Source organism: Dendrobates tinctorius, unplaced genomic scaffold (genome assembly GCF_039654945.1).
Source record: "Dendrobates tinctorius isolate UK_male_01 unplaced genomic scaffold, ASM3965494v1 ptg000120l, whole genome shotgun sequence".
NCBI lineage: Eukaryota > Metazoa > Chordata > Amphibia > Anura > Dendrobatidae > Dendrobates > Dendrobates tinctorius.
Genome location: NW_027361788.1, coordinates 3,746,867 through 3,760,182, shown reverse-complemented (window position 1 = coordinate 3,760,182; position 13,316 = coordinate 3,746,867). Strand labels below are relative to the sequence as shown.

The window sequence follows — 13,316 nt, the reverse complement described above, 5'->3', positions numbered from 1 at the left end:
TGAAGGCATCAAAACTTTGAATTAACACATGTGGAATTGTATTATTAACTAAAAAAAATGTGAAACAACTGAAAATATGTCTTATATTCTAGGTTCTTCTAAGTAGCCACCTTTTGCTTTGATTACTGCTTTGCACACTCTTGGCATTCTCTTGATGAGCTTCAAGAGGTAGTCACCGGAAATGGTTTTCACTTCACAGGTGTGCCCTGTCAGGTTTAATAAGTGGGATTTCTTGCCTTATAAATGGGGTTGGGACCATCAGTTATGTTGTGCAGAAGTCTGGTGGTTACACAGCTGATAGTCCTACTGAATAGACTGTTAGAATTTGTATTATGGCAAGAAAAAAGCAGCTAAGTATAGAAAACGAGTGGCCATCATTACTTTAAGAAATGAAGGTCAGTCAGTCCGAAAAATTGGGAAAACTTTGAAAGTATCCCCAAGTGCAGTGGCAAAAACCATCAAGCGCTACAAAGAAACTGGCTCACATGAGGACCAGCCCAAGAAAGGAAGACCAAGAGTCACCTCTGCTGCGGAGGATAAGTTCATCCGAATCACCAGCCTCAGAAATCGCTGGTTAACAGCAGCTCAGATTAGAGACCAGGTCAATGCCACCCAGAGTTCTAGCAGCAGACACATCTCTACAACAACAGTTAAGTGGAGACCTTGTGCAGCAGGCCTTCATGGTAAAATAGCTGCTAGGAAACCACTGCTAAGGACAGGCAACAAGCATAAGAGACTTGTTTGGGCTAAAGAACACAAGGAATGGACATTAGACCAGTAGAAACCTGTGCTTTGGTCTGATGAGTCCAAATTTTAGATCTTTGGTTCCAACCACCGTGTCTTTGTGCGACACAGAAAAGGTGAGCAGGTGGTTCCCACCGTGAAGCATGGAGGAGGAGGTGTGATGGTGTGGGGGTGCTTTGCTGGTGACACTGTTGGGGATTTATTCAATATTGAAGGCACACTGAACCAGCATGGCTACCACAGCATCTTGCAGCGGCATGCTATTCCATCCGGTTTGCGTTTAGTTGGACCATCATTTATTTTTCAACAGTACAATGACCCCAAACAGACCTCCAGGCTGTGTAAGGGATATTTGACCAAGAAGGAGAGTGATGAGGTGCTACGCCAGATGACCTGGCCTCCACAGTTACCAGACCTGAACCCAATTGAGATAGTTTGGGGTGAGCTGGACCGCAGAGTGAAGGCAAAAGGGCCAACAAGTGCTAAGCATCTCTGGGAACTCCTTCAAGACTGTTGGAAGACCGTTTCCGGTGACTACCTCTTGAAGCTCATCAAGAGAATGCCAAGAGTGTGCAAAGCAGAAATCAAAGCAAAAGGTGGCTACATAGAAGAACCTAGAATATAAGACATATTTTCAGTTGTTTCACATTTTTTTGTTAATTATGCAATTCCACATGTGTTAATTCAAAGTTTTGATGCCTTCAGAGTGAATCTACAATTTTCATAGTCATCGAAATAAAGAAAACTCTTTGAACGAGAAGGTGTGTCCAAACTTTTGGTCTGTACTGTGTGTGTGTGTGTATGTATATATATATATATATATATATATATATATATATATATATATATATAAATATATAAAATCACTGCAGGAGCCGACAGGATTGGAAAGATGGATTACATACTGTAAATTCACATAGAATAGGTAGATATATACATGTCAGTGACAAATGCAATTATAGTGTATGTGCAAAATTGTGGACATGTATTTAATGAATAAAAGATTCTTTTACGGAAAAAATGGCGTGGGGTCCCCCTATGATTAATAGCCAGCAATGGCTATGCAGACAGCTGAGGGCTGATGTTAATAACCTGGAAAGGGGCCATGGATCCTGCCAACCCCCTCCCCCCCGGCTAAAAACATCAGCTCTCGGCCGCCCCAGAAAAAGCGCATCTCTAAGATGTGCCAATTCTGGCACATAGCCTTGCTCTTCCCACTGCCCTGTAGCGGTGGCATATGGGGTAATAGTTGGGTATGAGCTGTTCTCTAACCCTGACAACTTCTTTAAGAAATATACTGTATGTCCTGTGTGTAACGGTGTAAATAATATGTCCCAGTCCAGCTTTAGACAGGTGATCACAGAGCGCAATGGCTAGTCTCCTTCGGTGTGAACCCTCGTGTTGTACAAAGTATCTTGAGCGATCCTTCACATGTGTGGAAGGTGTTACGTTTATCTGATTCCGCGCTCGCCATACATTGTAAGAAGTGTGCTCCATCAGATCCTGAATTGTTTCCTTATTGTTACCCGATGTGGTTACATGACGTTCTTTTGAAGATTTTCCGTGCAGATCACTCTACGCGATAACCTTTTGGCCTCGTGGGAAATGTTTGTTTTCCGGTGGAATCGCTGTCACCATTGACAAAGGAGCAGCTAATGAAAGCCACCCCATCATTTGATTTTTTTTTGTCTTTCGGCCACTTTTGGTAATGTATATATTTATTCCATGGGGATATTCCACACATTACACTGACGGTTGCTGCAAATGGAAGGGAAATTGAATGCTAGAGACAAAACTTTAGATTTGCGCCCAAGGAAAACTTTAGGAGAGAAAAAGAAAAGCACCACTGCAAGAAGCGCACACTAAACTCAATGAGAGAGAAAATATTTATTGATGCAAAAAGGATATTAAAAACATCATAAAACAAGGTAGGCATCCCACAGTAACGTAATGGCTGAATATAACATATATAGCATATATATCTTAATGTAATAATACACATGTAATCCAACCAATTGAGATCATATCACAGCAACCACCCTCAAACTAGGCTCATGGGGACCACAAGGCCCTAATATTATGTAGTGACTGCATGAAATACTTCAATCCACATAGTCATACATGCTCTCTATTAAAGGCATATAGGCCACAATAGGCCATATAGCAGAATGGCCAGAATCAACCACCCAATATTTCCAAATGCCACATCAGACAATTCTCAAGAGCACAAAAGGCGGTAAAGCTATAGTAAAATAAACCACAGTGGGTGCCCAACCCTGGACCGTACCCCACGCGTATCGCCACAACCCGTGCGGCTTCGTCAGGGGACATGTTTTGTTATTGGCACAGTTAGTGCGCCCTATTTTGCTTATTACAAGGAAAACTTTAGACATTTTTTGATTTATTAATAATCATCACCAACATCATCAGTCAGAGTAAAATGAAGAGGAGATTGAAGAATGCCTGTTTCTACTAATTCAGATGACCACAGCCATGATCATACACGTCTTACAAAAATCATCTAATCACGTGAATTATGACATTGTTTTCTTATGTTTGTTTTTGCATTTTATTTTTAAGCCATCTGGTACAAATGACAAATTAAATATACTTTGGGGGGGGAGGGGGATCGTAACAATTATAGCAAAGGCAAATTTATAAAGCTCCCTTCATGCAATAGTTTGTTCCTGAAAGTTGGCATAAAACTGTTGCAGATGTCACAAAATTTTTGGCACATGCTTACTCAACACTTTTGCGTCCTTTGCCTGTTTTACATCCATTCTGTCAGTTTTTTGTGTTTTTATAAATCGTTTGGATCTGATTGTGAGGGGCACAATTTATCCTGTCCTGACAAATTTGCTGTAATACATATAAGTAGAAAAGCAGAAATTGTACTCCAGATGTGCCAAATGCCTATTAAAGATCAACTGTTAGTAAGATCAACCCTCCTAGCCCGTCTTTAGTCTTTATGGCCGCACAGGTCATAGAAAGTGGACTAAAATGATGTCTTGACATCTTTGATCCGATGTTTTATTGTAGAGCAATCCACAGTTTTCTTAATTTGTGAATTAGCTGTTTAGATCTATGGGATGGATATAGATCTCACTGACAATCTGCCTCCAGAGATTATTTTACATGAAAGAAGGAATTACCAGTGTGAGACATGTAATTACTGACATATTGCAACAAAACAAAGTTGGAAGAACACTTCTTGAGTATATTTACCTGTTAAAAATACTTTATTGACTTGATACATACTCGTACATAGACAAAAAAAATATGAAAACGGAGGCTGCTAAGCATACATGCAGGGAAACATAGGCATATGCAGAAGGTGAAAGGACATGCAAAGTGCAGCATTAGTATAACATAGTCCCCTAATTATACTGTGATTAATTGGTTAGAGCTTTCCAACACATATATGCAACAAAAGGGGAACTAGAGTAATGATATTTAAACTTACAGTACATGTAACTGTCACCAGCATTCCCACCGCTCCAACGCACGTTTCGTTAACTCTTCATCAGGAGTGCCTCCTCCAGACTGATCTACATGTCTCACACTGGTAACGCCTCCTTTCATTTACAATAAACTCTGGAGATAGATTCTCAGGGAGATCTATGTCCGGCCCATAGATCTTAACAGCTGTCATGATGGCGGCTGTGACCGCCGCCGTCCGTACTCACCGGCCCTCAGCTCGCCGTCCTGTGCCCGCCTCCTCTTCTCCCGGCGCGTGGTGGTTACGTGCGCTCGCTCTAGGTCGCGGGCGCGCGCTCTGCAGGTTCCTTAACCCTGCAGCGCCCGCCCACAGGTCTGGCCGCCCAATCAATCTACAGCGCATGCTATATCAGGCGTCTCCATGATGGTGGTGACGCCTGATTATCGTGTGTTGTACCTTGCGGTACTCTGGCCAAGTTGTAGGGGTTCTTCCCTGCAACTCTCTCTGTATTTCTGCCTTGCCTCAGTCCTGTACTCTTGTTCAGTTCTATACTCCGTCTTGTACTCCTTGTTCAGTCCTGTACTCCGTCCGGTACTCCGTCCTCCGTCCTGCACTGCCTACTCAGTCCTGCACTTCACACTCAGTCCTGTACTCCTGTACTCCGTCCTGTACTCCGTTTTTGGTCCAGCACCCCATGCTCAGTCCTGTACTCCGTCCGCCGTCCTGCACTGCCTACTCAGTCCTGCACTTCGCACTCAGTCCCGTTTTCCTGTACTCCGTCCTGTACTCCGTTCTCGTGTGCCTGACCCGTCCTGTATCTCTGATTCGTCTTGTGCTCTGGATCTGCCTTTTCCTCTTTGGTCCTTTGAACCGCTCCTCTTGGTTCCAGCTGTCGCGGTATCTGTCTTCCGAGGGTCTGCCCCCAACGGTCCCTGTATAGGGGTCGGCTCCACCTGGCGCGCTCGCCCCCGGGAACTCCAGGTCCGCGACCCAGCGGGTCCACTCTTGGACGTTACCTGTCTGGTCGTCACAGCATAATCAGGCCATGGACTCTGCTAGCGCCTCGGCGGTCACGCAGAAAGAATTGCTCTTTTTGCGTGAGAACCAGACCAGAATAATGTCCTTTATGAAATCTATGGACACACGCCTCTCCGCCTTACAAACTGCTGATCCAGGAAGCACCCCGTTGCTAGCGGGACTCCAGCAGGAGCTCGCGCAGCAGCGTGACGCCCAGTCCCACATTCTGAGCTACATGGCGTCCGTGGACAATCGACTTCTGCCCCTACAGTCCTCTGCTGCCGCTTCAGCTCTACCTCGGGATCCCGTATCCCTTCCGCCACCACGCTTGGGGAAACCTCCCAGGTTTAGCGGCGACCCCAAGTTGTGTCGGGGGTTTCTAAACCAGTGCCGGTTGCACTTTGAGCTCCTGCCTCAGCAATACCCCTCTGATCGAGCCAAAGTAGCCTTTATTGTGTCCCATCTAAAGGGGGAGGCCTTAGCTTGGGTAAATCCCCTGTAAGAGAGAGATGACCCGGTGGTATCTAGCATACAGAACTTCCTAGATACTTTCCGCAAGGTCTTTGACGAGCCTGGACGTGTAGCCTCCACCACTGAGGCTCTTTTCAATCTTCGCCAGGGTTCTCTCACCCTAGGACAGTATGCCATCTGCTTCCGGACACAGTCCTCTGAACTAGGGTGGAATAATGAGGCCTTGGTCGGGGCCTTTTGGAGGGGACTCTCCGGCAAAATAAAAGATGAGCTTGCCGGCCGAGACACTCCTACCACCCTGGAGGATCTGATATCTCTAGCCACCTATATAGATTTACGGTTTCAGGAACGCTCCCGGGAGTCAGTTAGGGAGAAGAAATCTTTTAGGCTATATCAAGCACCTATTCCCAGCTCCCCAGCATCTTCTAGTAGTTCCACTCCCGAGCCCATGCAAGTGGACCGAGTAAAGTTGTCCGAGCAGGAACGCAGGGAGAGAAGATCGCAGGGGCAATGCCTTTATTGTGGCGTGGCCAATCATTTTGTGCGCACTTGCCCAGTGAGGCCGGGAAATGCCTCCACCTAGGCCAGGTAAGAGAGGCCTTCCTAGGTGACACCGATTCCTCTCTGCCACTTACCATTTCGGCTTTAATTGTTTTCGGTCGGAAGCGTAGATCTGTGGAGGCGTATTTGGACTCGGTGCGGCTGGTAACTTCATCCGGCTCAAGGAAGTGGACCAGTTCCGGATTCCAGTGGTTACTCTAGAGAATCCACGCATCATCGCCTCTGTGGATGGCAAACCACTTCCTGAACCCATTACCATGGTCACTGTCGAGGTGGAGATACATGTTGGAGCTCTTCACCGAGAAAAGATCACCTTTTATGTTCTGCCTAATCTGTCCCACGCTGTGCTCTTCGGTTCTTCGGCCTACCATGGCTACGCCTACATGAGTCCGTTCTGGACTGGCGTTCTGGGGAGATCCTCCGCTGGGGACACTCCTGCCATGAACATTCTGTTGTCAGTATCTCGTCCTGGTCCGCAGCACGCTCCTACCGATCTTCCTGGGCTTCCTACGGCTTATTACTTGTACGCCGATGTCTTCAGCAAAAAAGAGACGAGACCCTGCCGCCGCATCGATCCTACGATTGCCCAATTGAGCTGAGTCCAGGAGCTATTCCCCCCCAGGGGAAGAACTTATCCACTGTCTCCGGCAGAGACCACGGCTATGTCTGAATACATCCGGGAAAACTTGGCTCGGAGCTTTATTCAGAAGCCATCCTCCCCTGCTGGAGCAGGGTTCTTTTTCGTCCGGAAGAAAGACGGATCCCTCCGGCCATGTATTGACTACCGAGGCTTGAACAGTATCACTGTCAAAAATAGATATCCTCTCCCACTAATCCTGGAACTCTTTGACCGCTTGAGAGGGGCTTTGATCTTTACCAAATTGGATCTGCGGGGAGCCTATAACTTGATCCGAATCCGTGCCGGGGATGAGTGGAAGACAGCCTTCAATACTCGGGAAGGCCATTGCGAGTATTTGGTTATGCCATTTGGCCTCTGCAATGCCCCGGCGGTTTTCCAGGAGTTTGTTAATGAGATTTTTAATGAGACCTGCTGTACTCATGTGTCGTCGTATATCTAGATGACATTCTCGTCTTTTCGCCTGACTTATCCACCCACAGGAGGAGTGTTCGGCTGGTTCTGCAACGCCTACGGGAAAACCGACTCTATGCTAAACTAGAGAAATGCCTGTTCGAGCAAACCTCATTGCCCTTCCTAGGGTATATTATCACTGACTCCGGGGTGAAGATGGACCCCGAAAAGTTTTCTGCTGTACTCAAATGGCCACGCCTGGTTGGAGTAAAAGCCATCCAACGGTTCCTGGGTTTCGCAAACTATAACAGGCAGTTCGTTCCCCACTTCTCTTCTGTGACTAAGCCCATCTCCGCTCTGACCCGAAAAGGGACCAAAGCAAATGTCTGGACTCAAGAGGCTGAAGAGGCCTTTCTTGCCTTGAAACGGTCCTTTGCTGCCGCCCCGATTTTACACCGGCCGTTAGTCAATAGGCCCTTCATCCTAGAGGTGGATGCGTCCTCTACTGGAGCGGTCCTTTCCCAGCGGACATCTTCTGGCCATTTGGTGCCTTGTGGGTTCTTTTCTAAATCATTCTCCCCCACAGAATGCAACTATTCAATTGGAGATCGGGAATTACTGGCCATTTAGATGGCTCTGGAGGGGGCGATCCATCCATTCATAATCTTCACGGACCACAAGAATTTGGCGTACCTTCAGTCTGTGCAGAGACTCAACTCCAGGCAGGCCAGGTGGTCGCTATATTTCTCCCGTTTCGACTTCAAACTCCATTTTCGACCTGGGGACAGAAACATCAAGGCAGATGCCCTATCCAGGTCTTTGCAGTCACCTGAGACTTAAGAGGTTTCTTCTATCATTGAGCCTGCCAAAGTTGTTACCGTGGCACCCGTGACGCTCTCCCCCATTCCGCCGGGCAAGACCTTCGTCCCACAGAATAAGAGGTCGGAAGTCCTAGACTGGGGGAATTTTTCCAAGATTGCATGCCACGTCGGGGTCAAGAAAACCCTCTGCCTCCTCTCGCGCTACTATTGGTGGCCTTCTCTTCGCCAAGATGTGACAGATTTCGTAGCTTCCTGCACAACCTGTGCTCTGAACAAAGTACCAAGAAATCTACCGTCCGGCCTGCTTCACCCTCTGCCTCCTCCTGAGGCTCCTTGGCGACAGATTGGTATGGACTTTATTACCGATCTACCTCGCTCTTCCGGGTGTACTAATATCCTAGTAGTGGTCGATCGCTTCTCCAAAATGGCCCATTGTATCCCAGTGCCTGGATTACCCACGGCCCCTGAATTGGCCAAGGTCTTCATCCACCAGATCTTCAGGCTTCATGGACTCCCTCAACGAATTGTCTCTGATTGAGGGGTCCAGTTCACCTTCCGATTCTGGAGGGCTCTCAGCAAACTCATGGGTATATCTCTGGACTACTCCTCTGCCTATCACCCTCAGTCCAATGGGCAAGTGGAACGGGTCAGCCAGGTATTGGCAGCCTACCTGCGTCACTTTTCTAACGCCCTTCAAGACAACTGGGTGTCTCTCCTACCATGGGCGGAGTTCGCCCATAACAACCACCCTAATGAGTCCACCACTGAAACGCCGTTCTTCGTTGTTCCTGGCCAGAATCCTGGTGTTCCACTGCCTCTCTCTACGCCTTCTAGTGTTCCCGCAGCGGATGCGCTTTCTTCCGAGTTTTCTCAAGTCTGGAGGGAGACCAGAGAGACACTCGAAAAATCCAGTATCCGGATTAAGAGACATGCTGACAAGAGACGCAAGGACCTTCCGCCATACCAACCTGGCGACAAAGTTTGGCTGTCAACTAAGCATATCCGCCTAAAGATGCCCTCTTACAAACTGGGTCCACAGTACATCGGTCCGTTTGAGGTTCTTGGAAGCATTAACAACGTGGCTTATAAATTGAGGTTGCCGGCTTCACTCCGGGTCCCTAGCGCCTTCCATGTCTCGCTCCTTAAACCTGTTGTTCTTAATCGGTATCGCCCGGTACCACCTCCTTCCCCTCAGCCAGTAGGGGCCGATAACATCTTTGAGGTAAGGGATATTTCAGCCATGAAAAGAGTTTGAGGTGCGACCCTTCTTCCCTATTGATTGGAAAGGTTTTGGTCCTGAGGAGAGGTCTTCGGAACCTATAGAAAATGTTAATGCTCCTCTTCTTTTAAGAAAGTTTTTGTTCAACCTCAGGAGGGGGAGACGTAAAGGGGGGGTACTGTCACGACGGCGGCTGTGACCGCCACCATCCCAGCAGCGGCGGGCCCGCCGAGGTCCGTACTCACAGGCCCTCAGCTCGCCATCCTGTGCCCGCCTCCTCCTATTCCCCATCCTCCCGACGTGTGGTGGTCACGTGCGCTCACTCTAGGTCGCGGGCGCATGCTCTGCAGGTTCCTTAACCCTGCAGCGCCCGCCCACAGATCTGGCCGCCAAATCAGTCTGCAGCGCATGCTATATCAGGCGTCTCCAAAATGGTGGAGACGCCTGATTATCGTGTGTTGTACCTTGCGGTACTCTGGCCAAGTTGTAGGGGTTCTTCCCTGCAACACTCTGTATTTCTGCCTTGCCTCAGTCCTGTTCTCTTGTTCAGTTCTATACTCCGTCTTGTACTCCTTGTTCAGTCCTGTACTCCGTCCTGTACTCCGTCCGGTACTCCGTCCGGTACTCCGTCCTCCGTCCTGCACTGCCTACTCAGTCCTGCACTTCACACTCAGTCCTGTACTCCTGTACTCCTTTCTCGGTCCAGCACCCCATGCTCAGTCCTGTACTCCGTCCTCCGTCGCCTACTCAGTCCTGCACTTCGCACTCAGTTCCATATTCCTGTACTCCGTTCTCGTGTGCCTGACCCGTACTGTATCTCTGATTCGTCTTGTGCTCTGGATCCGTCATTTCCTCTCTGGTCCTTTGAGCCGTCCCTCTTGGTTCTAGCTGTCACGGTATCTGTCTTCCGAGGGTCTGCCCCTAACGGTCCCTGTATAGGGGTCGGCTCCACTTGGCGCGCTCGCCCCCGGGAGCTCCAGGTCCGCGACCCAGAGGGTCCACTCTTGGACGTTACCTGTCTGGTCGTCACAACAGCTCATTTACATATTAAGAAAAATGTGGATTTCTCTGGAATAAAACATCAGATCGCAGATATCAAGGTATCATTTTATTCAGCTTCCTATGACCTCCATGCCCATATAAATGGGTTAGGAGGGATGATCCTAAGAAAAGATTCCCTTTGTTGAATTTAGAGCATCTTACTCCACTGGACTCTGCAAGATTGATGTTCAAAATACCAATCTTGATTAAATGGCACCATCATTTTTTTATTTTTTTTTCCATACTTTTAAAGAGATTTATTTTTGTATCTTTTTTTTTAATTATTTTTCAGGATCTAGAATGTTTTCATTTTCTGGTGATGAAACAGTATTAAGTTATTAAGTTAGCTTTCAATATGTTGGATATACAGCTCTGGTAAAAATTAAGAGACCACTTTCAAATGTTCAGTTTGTCTGATTTTTCTCTTTATAGGTATATTTTTGAATAAAATCTAAATTGTTCTTTTAGTCTGCAAACTTCTGATAACATGTCTCCGAATTTCCAAGCAATAAATTTTGTATTTTTTTCTGACTAAGAAAAATGGTCAAAATTTTTTAAAAAGCCAGTGCCTTCAGACCTCAAATAATGCAAAGAAAACAAGTTCATAATCATTTAGAAACAACAATGCTAAGGTTTTAACTCATGAAGAGTTCAGAAATGAATATTTTGTGGAATTACCATGATTTTTAGTCACAGCTTTTATGCGTCTTGGCATGCTTTCCACCAGTCTTTCACACTGCTTCTGGCGCAAAAATGTAAGCAGTTCTTCTTTTCGATGGCTTGTGACTATCCATCATCCTCTTGATTACATTCCAGAGGTTTTCAAAGGGGTTCAGGTCTGGAGAATGGGCTGGCCATGACAGGGTTTTGATGTGGTCATCTCTTAATTTTTGCCAGAGCTGTATAACACCTTTATACATATGTTTTATGTGTAAATTTGTTTTGTTTTCTGTAAGTTTTTTTTTTACTTTGATTTTTTTTTCTACTAAACATTCTTTTCCCCCCAGTAAGGAATGTGAATACCTGACCCCCTGTTCTTATAATGCATTTCAATACTTCTGTGTAGCCCATGGCACCTTCGACACCGTACTATGAATACGGAAGTATTATGGCAAACATGTCAGGGGAGCTCTGCCGATATGACTAAGGGCTCATTCAGACATCCGTAGGAGATAAACGGTCCTTGTTTCATCAGTGGTCTTGTTGGGCTTTGTTCCGATTTTCGTCTGAGTTTGGTCCAAGTTTCATCAGTTTTTTTTCTGATGAGTTATAAAAAAGGGTTTCTCTACCTTATCTGGCGGTCCGTGACAAACGGATGGCGTCAAAGTGCTGTCCTATTTTTTTTACTGACTCGACTTGCATTGACGATTTTGATCCCGTTCTTGAATCAACATTGGACAATTTTCTGCAGTTTTCCATGTACTAGAATGGTCTGTTTAGGTCCCATCCGCTGTATTTTTTTTACGAGAGTTGTCAATCAGGACTTTATCCAAACTGTATAAGATGGAGTCGGAAATTAAAAGAAGAAAAATTGCAAAACAAATATTTTATTCTGTCAGTGGTCTGCATATCTTGTATCTTATAGTATTTGATGACTGTCAAGTGTCCTAAATTAGCTTCTAATTGAAGAATTGAATTTCTTTTGATAGTAGGAGGAAAACGTAGATTTACATGACATATGTGCATGGATTGGTTTTTTCAGTGCTGAATATTGATTCCTTGTTCCTTTATCTTTTCTAGTGCACCGATGCCCTACCTCATAGGAATACACTCAAGCCTAATGGAAGTAAGTTATTTTTCTTTGTAAGATTAAAGAGTAAAGTGTCTTTCCAGTTCTTCTGTCACTGGGAAGTATTTGCTTAGAAAATTTAGCTGCAATCTGCCAAAAACGACCTATTATAAGTCTGTAAAAAAGCTGACATAGAGCCTGCTCAGTCCCTGCTTAAGAATGCACGCAGAGTGGTGCACAAGCTCAGCCCCTGCTTAAGAATGTACACAAAGTGGTACACAAGCTCAGCCCCTGCTTACGAACGCACACAGAGTGATGCACAAGCTCAGCCCCTGCTTAAGAACGCACACAAAGTGGTGCACAAGCTCAGCCCCTGCTTACGAACGCACACAGAGTGATGCACAAGCTCAGCCCCTGTTTAAGAACGCACACAAAATGGTGCACAAGCTCAAGCGATGTGCTTGCGTTGTTCTGAGGGCCTCCTCCCTGCAGGACCCCGGATCCAAGATGGACACGGGGTCCTTCCAGGTCCTGCACGGAGGTGGCTTCTCAGTGCCTGCTGAGAGCAGGCACCGGCAAGCCTCCTGCACTGCCTGTCAGATCGCTGATCTGACACTTTATAGTGATGTCCCATACTCGGACAATGTAAAAAAAAAAAAAAAACAACACATTTGTAAAAATACTTTTTAAGAAATTCCTAGATAAAGGAAGAAAAAAATTTCCCAATAAGTTCTTTTCTTTATGTAAATAAAAAAAATTATAAAAATACACATTTAGTATCGCCGTAACGATCCGCCCTATAAAACTGTCCCACTAGTTAACCCCTTTAGTGAACCCCTTAAAAAAAAAAACCTAGGCAAAAAAAAACCTCAATGCTTTATCATCATACCGCCGAACAAAAAGTGGAATAGCACGTAATCAAAAAGACAGATATAAATAAACATAGTACCGCTGAAAATGTCATCTTGTCCCGCAAAAAAAAGAGCTGCCATACAGCGTCATCAGTGAAAAAATAAAAAAGTTCTAGCTTGCAGAATAAAGTGATGCAAAAATATTTTTTTATATAAAAAACAAAAAAAGATATAAATGAGGTATCGCTGTAATCGTACTGACCCAAAGAATAAAACCGCTTTATCAATTTTACCATACGCGGAACGGTGTAAACGCGCCCCCCCCCCCCCCAAAAAAAAAAAATGAAATTCTTGAATTGCTGTTTTTTTTTCATTCTGCGTCCCAAAAATCAG

At 45.8% G+C, this 13,316-nt stretch overlaps 1 protein-coding gene across 4 annotated transcripts in view; it reads left to right on the top strand.

Moving 5' to 3' along the window:
• The window catches only part of DENND1A (DENN domain containing 1A), a 973,091-nt gene that overhangs the window by 528,652 nt on the left and 431,123 nt on the right, over positions 1-13,316 (top strand). For all 4 annotated transcript variants that reach the window (XM_073590695.1, XM_073590694.1, XM_073590697.1 and 1 more), the window contains exon 11: positions 12,084-12,129. In XM_073590695.1, the coding sequence (XP_073446796.1) occupies positions 12,084-12,129 (46 nt within the window). The remainder of the gene's footprint in view (positions 1-12,083; positions 12,130-13,316) is intronic.